General features: G+C 44.5%; 1 protein-coding gene, 1 long non-coding RNA gene and 1 pseudogene across 16 annotated transcripts in view; all 3 read left to right on the top strand.

Moving 5' to 3' along the window:
- The window catches only part of HDAC4 (histone deacetylase 4), a 266,734-nt gene extending 254,429 nt beyond the window's left edge, over window positions 1-12,305 (top strand). For all 15 annotated transcript variants that reach the window (XM_040604243.1, XM_040604241.1, XM_040604242.1 and 12 more), the window contains 3 exons: window positions 4,599-4,683; window positions 6,472-6,613; window positions 7,116-12,305. In XM_040604243.1, coding sequence (XP_040460177.1) covers window positions 4,599-4,683; window positions 6,472-6,613; window positions 7,116-7,155 — 267 coding nt within the window. In that variant the 3' untranslated portion in view covers window positions 7,156-12,305. The remainder of the gene's footprint in view (window positions 1-4,598; window positions 4,684-6,471; window positions 6,614-7,115) is intronic.
- Window positions 68-4,566, top strand: LOC121092759. Its single transcript, XR_005829374.1, has 3 exons — window positions 68-79; window positions 2,238-2,247; window positions 4,507-4,566. It is a non-coding gene; the product is annotated as an uncharacterized LOC121092759 (long non-coding RNA).
- On the top strand, window positions 11,052-12,382 carry LOC121092631 (annotated as a pseudogene).
- Window positions 12,383-12,754: the final 372 nt, after the last annotated feature.

The following is a 12,754-nucleotide window of genomic DNA, read 5'->3' as shown; positions in this document are numbered from 1 at the left end:
GACGATTTCGCATGCGTGCACATGGACAGCCAGCTGCGGCCAGCGACGGGCTGTGGGGAGGTTTGCTGGCTGAAGAGCAGTGCTGGAGTTACACGGGGAAATGGTAGGAAATGAGGGGAACGGTGCCAGTCCCCAAAGCGTCTGCGTTCACCGGTGAAGATCAAAACTCCCCCTTCGGAAAGCGCGTTCGGCAAAGGCAAGAGCCGGCTTGTTCCCAACTGTCCAGGAAATTAAAACAGAGCTTTAGCTTTGCAGCAGATTATTTTAATGTGAAATGAGTTAGCACCAGGCAAAGTCGCTTGAAAGTGTACGTATATTGCTTTAGTTGCAACTTTAGTTGTGCAAAACTAACACAACTTCAGTTGAAAAATCAAAGATGGGCATAACGCAGGGAAGATCTGCTGGTCGTAATTTAGACCAGTAAGCCCCGTTCCTCTCACATTACCCAAAGCGTGTTCTAAAAGGACTCAGAGCAGCCTCTGAGAGCAGCGTGCCAGCAGCGCTGGAGGGCCGAGGAGGCAGCAGCCATGCAGAATTGCTCACTCCATCATGGGCATCACCAGCCTTTACCCTTCAAACCAGCTTCTGCCCCGTGGTGAATGGTGTTTGTGAACTGTCTCTTCCCAGGGAGCAATGCAGCTGTTCAAGCACTGGAGCATCAGTAGCGTTAGCACCATGCCAGCACCATGCCTGGACCAGGGTGTGGAGCTCCTGTATCACGGGAGCTGCTAACGGTGGGGAGAGAGATGGGAGGCACGTGCTGGGGGACGTGGTCCTGGAGCTCAGAAGCTCTCGCAGTGCTGCCTGTTGCTGCTACAAATGCTTTGTCGTTTTTCAGGCCCAAGTAGCGGAGATGTGTCCAGTGTCAGACTCTGGACATCCTGCATAAACAAGAAGGTGATAATAAGCAGGTGCTTAAAACCTTTGCCTGAAGCCCAGAGATATTTTCTTCTTTTTCCAGGAGAGCAATGGGTGAGGCCGTTGTCTGTGAGTGTTATTTCGGGAGGAGGAGCATGCAATGGAAACGATTCACACGTGTGGCCGGGCCGCCTGATGTTGCATGCTTTATATCACTATCAGCCGAGAGGCATTAGAAAGCTCTTACTTAAAAGATTTGTCCAGGAATTGCTTTTGCCTTCACTTAATGTCGTACAGAAGCCAATTTGGACTAGAATTATTTTTAGAGTGGAGTATTTATAAAAAGTGCAATCCATAATTATTAAATCTGGAATGGAGCAATTTCTAGTCCTCACAAAGTACCTATGGAATGGTTGCCATGTGGTCGCAAGAGCAGATCTCTTGGCTGCAGCTTCTCTTGGCTTTGAACAGAAGTTGCAGTTAAACTTTGCCGTTGATTTTTTTTATATATTTTTTTTAACTGTAAAACTGTGTCTGCTTCTTTTCTGGGGAATATCCCTGGTTGGACCTTGACTGCTATTTTCAGAGACAATTAACAGCTGTGGACATCTCTTGTTTTGGATACCCAACCTTGGAGGTTTGTGACGAATTCATGTTCTTAGTTGGAGAACCAGGGGCAGCAAGAGGGAAAGAAAGGAAAAAAGATGGGCTTGGAGAGCATCAGATCTGTGGAAAGTTTTTTCTTGAGTATGTAGTTGGTTGTGAGATGTCTTGAGCTCTTATGAGTCTAATCCAAGCCATTGGCCATGCACGTGAACCAAGTAGAGCTGCTCTACTGAGGCGTCCTGACCTACCAGAGACTCCTGTTGTGCCAGAGGAAACCAGTATCCTCCCCAGAGTCATCTGCTGAAAGCAAATAACCCCATCTCCTTCCGCTGGATGACCTTTTTATAATGTTTCATCATTTTTTATTATAATCGTTGTTTGTTTTTTTTAATAAATTGGAAGTTCTGTGCTGCAGATCCAGCTCCTTTCCTGAGAGGCATGCTGGTGCCACGGAGGGAGGCCACCCTGACTCCTGCCTGCTGCTGGAGCCATGCCTGTGCAGTGTTACTGTGCTGCTGCTGTTTCCGAAGGAGGGCAGGAGCCCCATGAATGTGTTGTGAGGTCTTTGCTGGCCCTTCCTGAGAATGAAAAAAAAATGGGGAAAAAAAACCCCACAACAAACTAATTATAGCTGTGGGTTAGTTTTATTTGAGCTCAGGCTTCTCGTCCAGTGGGAATTGAAGCAACTATCATAGCTGCAACAATAAAAGGTTTAACAACTTCGTAAACAGCAAAGGGCACAGTTCTAGCTTTTCAGAGGATGGTCATCTCAGGGTGAGAAGAGTAACCCAGTCGAAGAAGGCGTTCTCCTCTCCTTGAGTTTATTTTTTAAAGGAAAGCAAGTAAAAACTAAACCCTCCAGCAGTGCTGTTAGCAGCTTTCCTCCGGGAAAGACCACGCATGCTTTCCCTGCAGAACAGACTGTGCCTGGGATGCACCCCCACGGTCTTGATGGAGGAGGATGTTTGAGGCTCGTTGTCTTTACTGATGTTTTCTGCCACCAGATAGAGCCCTGGTTTGCTGCTCCATGGCACCCACCTCGCGAACAAGCAGCGTAAAAAACAGCGTGAGAAGGATGTGGTTTTTCAGGGTGTTGATCTAGTTCCTCTTCTTCTGTACTGACCAAAGGCTGCTGGGGCTGGGGTGGATACAGGCTGAGCTTTCTAGCAGATGAGAGGAAAATATCTTCTAGAAAGCAGGAGGAAATGCTGTCAAGTGAGGAGACAGCATTCTCTTGCTCTCCTCCTTTTCTCATTCTCACTTCTTTCCCCTGCCCTGGCTGCCAGAGCACTTTCATGCCTGCAGAATGGGAAAAGTGATGTCCTTCGTTGCTGCAGGGAGCTCTGGAGCTGTTGCCAGTCGGTCACCATAGTGCATTTGTCTGTGCCAATGTAAAGGTGAACTGGATCCCCTGGTAGTTTTGTAACCTCCTGACTGCAGACTGCAAGGGCAACTCTTCTCCTGGGTGGCAGGAGAACTTGCACCCCAAAGCAAAGTGATATGTGCACCTAGTTTGGATGTTAGTTTTCTGTATAGTGAGTCTCAAAGTGTGCAGAAGCTTTTTACTCTAAAGCACTATTAGTTTAGGAGCAATTTTATTTCTTTATTTAAAACAGCTGTGCTGATCAAAGCATGGTCTCAGTGGTCTACGCTACTGCTGTGAGCCAGCACCGCTTGGTCAGCAGAGATGTGTGTTCCCTGCCTGATACAGCTGGGATGGCTGAAATCTCTGACGGAGACGTAGCTCCGGTGGCAAAACCACCTCCTTGCTGGGATAGCTTATTTCACAGCCCTGGGCTGGAGTGCTCTGTGCTGGCAGCAGTGTGGGTTTGCCGGTGGGGACTGCATCCAAACCAGCCCTTGGCTAGTACAGTCCTGCAAGGCAGCTCCATCAGCATCGTACTGCCCATGCAGGTTTCGTATCCAGGCTTTTACAGGTAGATCCATGCCGCAGAGCTTTGCTCTGGTGTAACTGGAGCAGGACTTAGAGGAGCTTCTTTAAAGTGGCATTTCCTAATTCATCCCTGTGTAGCCAAATGAAGATACGCTTGTCGTCCCATGTTCCTTTTTAGGTAAATTGTTCTTAGTGCTTTGATATTGTATTGTTGTGAACAGTCGGTAGCAAAGGCAGCGCTGCCGTTGGGAGGGTGGTGTGTGGCTCACAGCAAACAGAAGTCATCTACCTGCTGTTTGCATTTAGAGCATCAAAGCAGCCAAGCCCAGAACGATACCTGCCTGTTATGTGCGTGTGCACTGAACATTTTCGGGACTCCTGCTCTGTCGTCTTTCAACTTAAATTCTCAATACCAGCAGCACGTTCTTTTTTGTATAAAGTTGTCACAGTTTTGTACAAAGAGCAAAGGGAAGAAGCCAGCATCAAAAAGCCTAAATTTGAATACCTAATTATGAGCCTTTACCAGTAACTTCAAGGCAGTTTTTTTAAGGATTAACTTACAGATCTAATGCTGCTCTGCCCCGGCAAAACTAACCCAGCAGCTGGTAAGAGGCATTGACGGTGACTGCAGTTATAGTCATGCTGAGTGTGGCTTTAAAGCAGGTTTTGTGTTTTCTCTGCATGAAAATTAGGCTGTTTACTCCTAGGGTACAGATTTTTTCAGTTAAGAGTTAATAAATATGCTGCATTAGGTATTCAGCAGAATTAAAAAGCTACACCTTTTATTTCTTTAGAGGAAAACCAGAAGCGTGGCTGTTTTAAGTCCCTTGTATTTGCACTTTTTTGTTGTCTTAAGAGTGAAAACTTTGCAAAAAGGTAGATCTGAGAAATAGTTTATAAAGATCCGCTGTAAAAGCAGCCTTATTTTTCGGGTCTGTGTTATAGTGCCTCTTTGTACGGTCCAATCAGTGGCTGCAGCGAGTTCTTTAGGAGCAGCCCCCGTGCTGCACGGCTGCTAAGCCCAGCGGAGCTGCAGCGTTTTGTGTGCGGAGGAGGCTGCACTGAGTATCACAAGAGCACTTAGGAGGTCTGTGTATTTGGATGTTTAACTAAAGGTGGAAAACAGGAACAAAGGGAATGGAATCGAGGCTTGATACGGCAGAGCCCTTTGCTAAATTGCTCTTAATGCCTGGTCTCTAACTTGAGATAACATTTCTTCGGTGTTCCTCTTTCTTTCCAGCTTGATCCTCTTCCAGAAAAGGTTTTCCAGCAGCGAGCAAACGCTAATGCAGTGCATTCAATGGAGAAAGTGATTGAGATACACAGTGAGTACAGCCCCATTCACGCAGCTGGTTCCCTGTCGGGTTGCCCCGTGGGACACCCATTTGACTTCTCCATCATCTTGGCAACTCCATGTTCCCTTGTCCTCATTTGTGAATCGTGAGCTGGATTTGTGCAGCCACAAGCTGGTCTTACTGTGCGTGCAGTAGAGGATCGAGTGATGCACGGGGAGCAGTTGATTCAGGGAAATACTTTAGCACTTCAGGAGGAATTAGTATTAAAACCTCTAAAATCTCTGTAAAGGACAGGACAGGCCGTCCTGTGCTTAGAGTGTGCTCTTACCACTTCAAAAGCATTCAAGGATCTCTGAGTAACTTGTCTCGTTGGGTGTTGTGGCACCCATTAATGAAGAATGGATAGGCATGAAAGTTAAACAGCATTGCATAAAGTTGCTAATATTCTAGGTTTATTTAGCTGGGGAGGTTAAAAACATTGTAGTTGAAGCTTTCCTAGGGATATTCTTGGGGAATGGCACGAAAGAGCCTGAGTAACATGGGGATCCCGCTGCTATGTCCTGTCATCTTCCCATGGTCTAAAACTTGGAGGGGGGCTAATCTCCCTTTTATATGGCAAAAACAGAGCTTAATAGACAGCAAAGGATTATTATTTTTTTTTTTCCCCATGAAAAATGCCTGGTGTCTTTAGAAATTACAGTTCCATTTCCAGAAGCTGCTCTGCAGAGTGAGTGCTTAGCACCGATGGGGCACCTCAGCAGCACCTTGAGCCAGCCAATGAATGTATTTTTTCCCTTAAAATGAGCTCAGCAAATTAAAAGGGGCTTTGACTAAGATCCTCAGATCTGCTGCATAGCACAGGAGAAGTGAAGATGTTTGAAAACAAGTCCCTCTTCCCCATCGGCTGGCCTCACTGTATGGGTTCTTGCTTTCCGGCTTTGCTGTGGCTTCTTGGGTGACCAGTAAATTTGGTGTGTCCTGCCTGGTGGCCAAGAGAACGTCCTTTATTCTCTCCCTCTGAAGCCTTCCCTGTGCTCTACAGTCAGAAACGTTGGCAGACTGCTGACGTAAAAAGTAAATACAACTTCGATTTCTTTAGTCTGAGGTGATTTGCCCACAAAAAGAACGTTGGAGTTAGCAACTGAATGCAGGTGTCCAGTTCAAATCTGGGCTACGTCCTTCCCTGTCACGTATTTTTCCTTAGGTGTAAAAGTTTCTGAGGGTTTTAAAGTGAAAAAGAAACATCAAGGGTTTTTTAGAGCACCTAAGCCGCCCCTTTCATAAAGGCAGAGGGATGCTGTGCACCTCCGTGCAGCTTGGATCCTCACCTCCAGCACTCCTTGCGCCTTTGTCCTTTTGCAGATCCAGTTTCCACCTCCTGCCTTCCTTCCCTAGCCAAAGGAGAGTGTCTTTCGTTGCCAGACAGCAATGCAGCCCAGCTTTGACATCCTAGGTGTCCTTAAGGGATGTGTGGGTGCATGTCTGTCGATGCTCTCAATACCTTTTGGATTTAAAATCTGGTTTTTCAAGACAGCAGCATTCGCAGCTCCTCTGTTAGTACAGTGGCATGGTCACAGCTGACAGGGATCGCTCGGGCCTTGCCAGGGCTCCCTTGGCACACATTCGCAGGAACCCGCTTCCACCCGCAGCTTCCTGGCACCTCAGGGTGGTCCTTGAAGTGAGAATGAGCGTGGATCGAGGTTGCATTTTGCAGAGGCGTGAGGAGTGTTCCCCAGGCAGTTCTCCAGCTGTCTGCGTGGGGCTGGACCTGTGGCGGTGCGGGTGTCCTGACTGCCTCTCTTCTCACCTCTGCCCCAGGCAAGTACTGGCATTCACTCCAGCGTTACGCTTCCACGGTGGGATACTCCCTGGTTGAGGCTCAGAAGTGCGAGAACGAGGAGGCAGAGACTGTAACAGCCATGGCATCTCTGTCAGTGGGCGTGAAGCCAGCTGAGAAGAGGTGAGTCGCTTTGCTTCCCATTTATCGTCGCGTCTCGGAGTCTGCCCAGGCAGGGGGAGACACGGTGGGCAGCCTTCTAGCTTAATCCTATCCTTTTAACCATTGCACGTGCCTTCCCCACATCTCCTGTCCTGCATGGGTTCTCTAAAGACCTCATGGGCTGCAGAACACCAGTGCCACGAGATCTCTGTGTGACCTTAGTACGGTGCACACGGTGCCAAACCCTTCTGCTCCAGCCAGAGCTGAGCGTGGGTTTGGACCACAATAGGAAATAGGTTTTGCTGCAAAAAAATGTTCACATCGCGCAAGCAAAACCGTATTGTCTTAAAAGCCATTCTCGGTGGCAAGTTTTAATTCCAGGTGAGCACAGCTGCGTGGGTGGGAAGGTGATGGGAATGCAAGGCGTGAGACTTAGCACCGCTAATTGTCCAGCTCTGCCGTGCTCAACCCTCATTTCTTTCTTGCCTCCCTTCCCATCCTACCTGGCTGTGAAACCGCTCAGACCTGATGATGAACCCATGGAAGAGGAACCTCCCCTGTAGCATTCACCGTCGAGCTGGAGTTCTCCTGTTTGTTCGTCTTTGTCTTGAAGCTCTGCCAAGAAGCTTTCTCTTGTTACTCCTGCGTCCTGTCACGGTTTTTTCCAGAATACGGAAGGACAACCAGGTGTAAAACAAAGCAACCGAAAACAAAATCTCTCCATATCTATATGCGTCTACAGTATATATTTGCTGAAAAAGAAAAATGCAGGTGAAGAGCAGTAAAGGACTGACATGCTGGGCACTCTTCCTCTGGTCCTCACTGGGAGCGGAAAGGGGAACAACGCCCGTGAAGTCTTCGGCAGAGTTGCCAAAAAAAAAAAAAAAAATCGAAGGTTCAACAACACATATGAAAATAAAATGAACAAACCTTAACGTAAAACTGGTGCTTACAATTTGATTACCCACAATTCAGCAATCTCCGCTTGAACCACTCGACCCATCTTGTAGTTTCATTTCTTGGATTTTTTAAATGGCTCTTGCCTGCCTGTGAGTCAACGACATTCTTGTCGAAACCAGAACAATGGGAGATGGTGTATTTTTAATGGGGAGGGACAGGGATAGAGGGACTCATCTTACATCTAAAGGAAAGGGAAAAAGAAGGGGGGAAACGGTAGCCCAGATGGAGTCGGCTTTATTGTCTCCAAAGCCATCTGAAGATGAGTTTGTGCCTTTTTTTTTAATTGATGGATTTGGTGCAGCTGGATTTTCTGAAGTTTGAGGAACAATGCCTTAAGTAAAAAACAAAACAAAACAAAAAAAAACACAAACAAACAAAAAAAAACACACAAAGAACACAGCAGTTCGTGAATATTTTTCCTCTGGTTGGGAAAGCCGAGAACTGCCATCAGGAAGGAAGACTTTTTGGCTTGTGCTGGCATGATGGTGGGAAGCAGGCATCAGCTGAGCAGAGCGTCTCCAAAAACTGTCTACAAGTTTGGATTTGTTTTGTTTTCTTTCATTGCTGTTTCAAAGGAAAAAAAACAAAAAAACAAAAAAAAAAACCATTAAGGTAGTTGCCAGGAAAGTGGCAAATACTGTTGGGTCTTTGAAATTCAACCATTTTTAAAAACAAATTTTCAAATGTTTTCTCTCTTCTACATTATCTAGTAATTGAACTTATCAATTTGGTTGTTGAAGCATGTATTAGACACAAATGCAGGTTTAAGACTGGAATGCTTTTTATTAAAAGCAACTAGCATGAGATATTGCTTAAATTGTTAGGTATAAATATATATATGTGTATAATGTATATTCCAAATGTATTCCAAGCTTAGAAACCGGATTCCTATGAATTATTGATAAAAATATTTATGATGCATTTATAGAAAAATATATGTAATAAATGCATACTATAACAGTAGCCATTGGAAGCTCCCTAGGGACAGATTTGTGAATTGGAACGTAAAAGGTGCTTTTGGAAAAGGATCCAGGTTGAAACTTGAGGACTTTCAGATGACAGGTTGGAAAGTTTTTCAGAAAGCCAACACGTTAGCCACTGGGCAACTACCCTAAACATTTGTATTTTAATTTAAGGTTTTTAGTTGTGATCCTTTTCTAACAAACAGAAAAAAAAAAAGAGTTTTTTATAGCAAAGACTATGAATTTGCTGTTAATTTTTATATTGATATTTCACAAAACCCTAAAGAAGCCTTGTTTGTGTGACTCTGACATTTATTTTCTATTTGGCAGGTTTTGTTTCTGAATGGCAATAGCGTCTAAACAACCTTTTTTCCTCCCACTTTTCTGGCTTGTACATTGTTTTCCTTTTTTTTTTTTTTTTTAATTTTTTTTCCTTTTTTTCTGAAGTGTTTTTGTACAGTGAGCAGCTTTCTGCAGGCGTAAGGAACTGTGGCAGATTGTCAGAGTTTATTTTTCAGAAAGGGTGCGTTTTATCGAGGAGGAGGGAATGCGATGGGCTCTTTTGTATAATGATACCGCCGACTGTATATTTCCTCAGTTCTGTTATAGTAGCTGTGTAAAGAAAATAAGGAGTTTTCGTACCTTCGACGTAGTAGTATTCCAATGGGCGATGTCTTTGTCCTCCGCGCGGATCGTGGCGAGGCTCACAGGGGGCTTCGGTAGCCCCTTGCCCTTGGGAAGGCTTGTGGGACACTCGTGGGACAGCTGGCATTTTCTCTCCGCCGGACAGACGGACACGCAGACATGCACGCACACCTCCCCCCGTCCTCTTTCTCTCTCTCTCTCTTTCTCTCCTCTTCTTCTTCCCGGCGCTGGTAGGGTTGGAGAACTTTTCCCAAAGGCGTTTGTCCCCCCTGCGAGGAGGTGGCTGCCCTGCGCCAGCCTCGGCTGTCACCTCCTGCAAGCGGCGGGTCGGAGGAGCAGCAAAGCCCTGCCGCGAGGAGATGGAGCAGCTTAGAGGAGACCGGATTGACACACGTGCCTTCTTACAGCAGTGTAGGATAGCACACACCCCTCGTCTGAACAACCAAGGGTAGCTCTTCTTTTTTTTTTTTAATTATTATTATTTTATTCTGTTACGATGACGACTGACGGGGTCGCTTCCAGTAACTTATTTTTTTCCAGTTCTCGAAGCAGCCGTTTTCATTCCATTCAGGACTCGCTTGCGGGAGGAATTTGAAGCATAATCACATGTGTGAGCAAATGCAAGAGGCTTTTGTTTTATTCCTTGGTTTATAATGCAATTTAAAAACCAGACACTACTGTATTTGAGTTTTGCAAACCCAAGTACGTGCTAAAATTCTGAATAGCTTTGGTCATGTAGGACCATCCTCAGCATGTTCTAAAAATAATCTTCCCGTGTAAAAACACGACGTACCTGGGGATGTTGCGGTTTGGTTTTTTTCAACTGACCACATTGCTGCTGTGATCTAAAATTAATCTGGCTGCCGAGTCTGGTGACTGACTTTTAAATCTTCCTTTTGCCGTGTACACGCTGTGGGCAGTAACCATGTTTACACGATCGATTCTGTTGTCAGCTCTTCGCTGGAGGATTTGTGTATTTCTCCTCTCGGTCGTGGCAAAGCTTTTTCTTTTCTTTTTGCGTTCCTGAGAGCCGCCGGCTGGCCGTGCTGAGCTGGTTTCTTTCTAAAAATCGGAGGAGCTTGTCAGGATGCCACCTTCATTTCTTTCCGTCGTTTCGCTCAGCTTTTTGCCAGGGATGGAAAGATTTTTCCTGAGATGTTAGAGCTCGTCTCCTCCAAACTCCCGGCGATACGGATTTGTCTTGCAGCGGCGCCTGCTCCCCGGGCAGGGTGGGGATGCTCTTCGGGGCCGGTGCAGGCATGGAGAGGGGGGGGAAGAGCCCTCGTTTTGAGGCTCACCGGGTTTTTTTCACCTTTTGAGCCGTTAGCTTCTTCATTTCAGATGACTTTGCCGTAGGGCGGCTGTGCCAGCGGAGTGGGAGCCCAGGATGCTCCTGCATCCCAGCACGGTGCTGCCCAGGGCATCCTTTGTACCTGCTTGGAAAGAAAAGAGCATCTTTAAATCCTCTTTACAGAGAAGCGAGGCCCAGTTTGCAGTACACAAGTAATCATTGGGGTTTTTTGTTGGTTTTTGGTTTTGTGTTTTGGGTTTTGTTTTGGTTTTTTGTTTTTTTTTTTTACTTTCAATACAAAACATTCCTTTTTTTATTAGTCACAGTCATGTATTCATTCCATTCTTCCTTTTGTAAACTTTTTTGGGCCCATGTCTTTTACGGGCATTGATATATATAAATATATATATAAATATATATGAATATATTTTTTTAAGTTTCCTACACCTTGAGGTTGCATGGTCTGTAAGGTTGGCATGTCTTTATATTGTATACAGATTTTGCACGCCAAACTTGGCAGCTTTGAAAATGAAAAAAAAAAAAAAAAATTTGTGGTTTTGGGTTTTTTTGGGTTGGTTTTGTTTTTTTTTTTTTTTCTTTTTTCCTCTCGTGGCATTTGCGGAGACTAAAGGTTGGGATGTTCTTGTCACACACACACATGCACCCACGCACGCACCCACACAGCTACACACGAAGGAGAGTGGGAACATTTTTTGCGTCTTACTGAACTTAATAAGAAATCGTGCTTTTTATTGTTAAAGAGTAAATAAAAAGGACTACTTAAACATTTCTCATTTTAAGAAGAAAAAAAAAAAAGACGTTTATCTAGCACTTGTGACTTACCAATAATAGAGTTTATTGTATTTATGTGGAAACAGTGTTTTTAGGGAAACTACGCAGAACACACAAAGTAAACTGCCTGTGTCATTTTTATTTTTTTTTCCTTTTAATTTGGGTTGGTATTTTGGTTTGATTTCTCAGCTGGGTGGGGAGGTTGGATGCAACCCTTTGTCAATACACGTAGTCATTAATTCAAAGGAGATGAATGATGAGGACTTTAAAGAGTTAACTCTTCAGCACAGCTGTGTTAACTTTTTTAAAATTACTTTTACATGATGTATTATTGCTAGGTTTCACTTTAAACAGTCGTGTACTGTGCAACACTGTGGTTTAAAACGAGACTTTACATCAAAAGGAAAATGTGTTTCTTCATTGTCATGAAGTTGAGCTCGTTCTCAGCTCATCTTCACTTTGTCTTTGATATTGATGAAAAAGTATCCTATTGAAAGAAAATAAATTAACACTTTTCTGTGCTCCATAGTGGAGGCGCTATTTTCCAATTTATGAGGATGACAAACTTATATATATAATATATATATAAAAGTGGGGGGAGGGGTTGAAACATTATTCACCCAAGAGCTTATTACAGATATGTAGTATCAAAAAGTTGTAACTATATTATATTCTACTTTATACCTATACATGCTCAGTATGACGTCACCATTGGTAGCAGCTACCGGTTTACGCTGTAATTTAGACACAATTTCACTCTTATTGTATGGACCCTACTTTAAGTGATGGTAGCATTCTTTGTGCTAAATTTTCTGATGGTCCTTTCTTTTTCTTGGTGGAGTTGGAATATTTTTCTCATTCTTGTTTTTGTTTGGGTTTTTTTGTTTTCTTTTCTCTTCTATCTTTTTTTTTCTTTTTTTTTCTTTTTTCTTTTTTTACTGGCCAATGGTGTCTTTTCTCTGACAGTACCAACTTCAATTTCAACTTTATTAGGAGTCCAGTATTTTGTACCACATTATGACAACTTGTTATTCTTGTGGTGTAAATAAAAAGAAAAAGTTAATTATAGTATCACCTTGGTTTCTGTTGCTGATCTTCTTTTCATCTGGGTGCCTGTGTTGTGATGTGATATTTCATTAAACAAAACGGTTTCTTGATGGTCATGGAAGGGGTGTCTGGGTGCTGAAGCAGCTTTTTGGTCAAAGGATACCCATTTGTATGTCAGGATGCTCACGGTAGAAAAATTGCTAGAGCTTCTGCCCGGTTTCCTAGCTGATCCAAGACACGTGCTGACGAGTGCCTGCATGGGGAGGGGTGTAGAATAATAAAAAAATATCCCACTGAAATACAATTTCCAGCAAGAAATCTGTGAGAGCAGCTGAATTTCCCCCCAAAACCACCGGTGAGTGAAAAGCAGGAAAACCAGGAGGGGAAACCTGAGCGTTTGTGTCCAGCTCTGTCAGTGCTTTGCTCGCTGGAGCTGGAGTGCTTCGAAGCCAGCTGGGTGCGAGC

Source organism: Falco naumanni, chromosome 8, assembly GCF_017639655.2.
Source record: "Falco naumanni isolate bFalNau1 chromosome 8, bFalNau1.pat, whole genome shotgun sequence".
Classification (NCBI taxonomy): Eukaryota; Metazoa; Chordata; class Aves; order Falconiformes; family Falconidae; genus Falco; species Falco naumanni.
The sequence above is the reverse complement of the archived record's forward strand: the minus strand, read 5'-3'. Positions and strand labels throughout refer to the sequence as shown.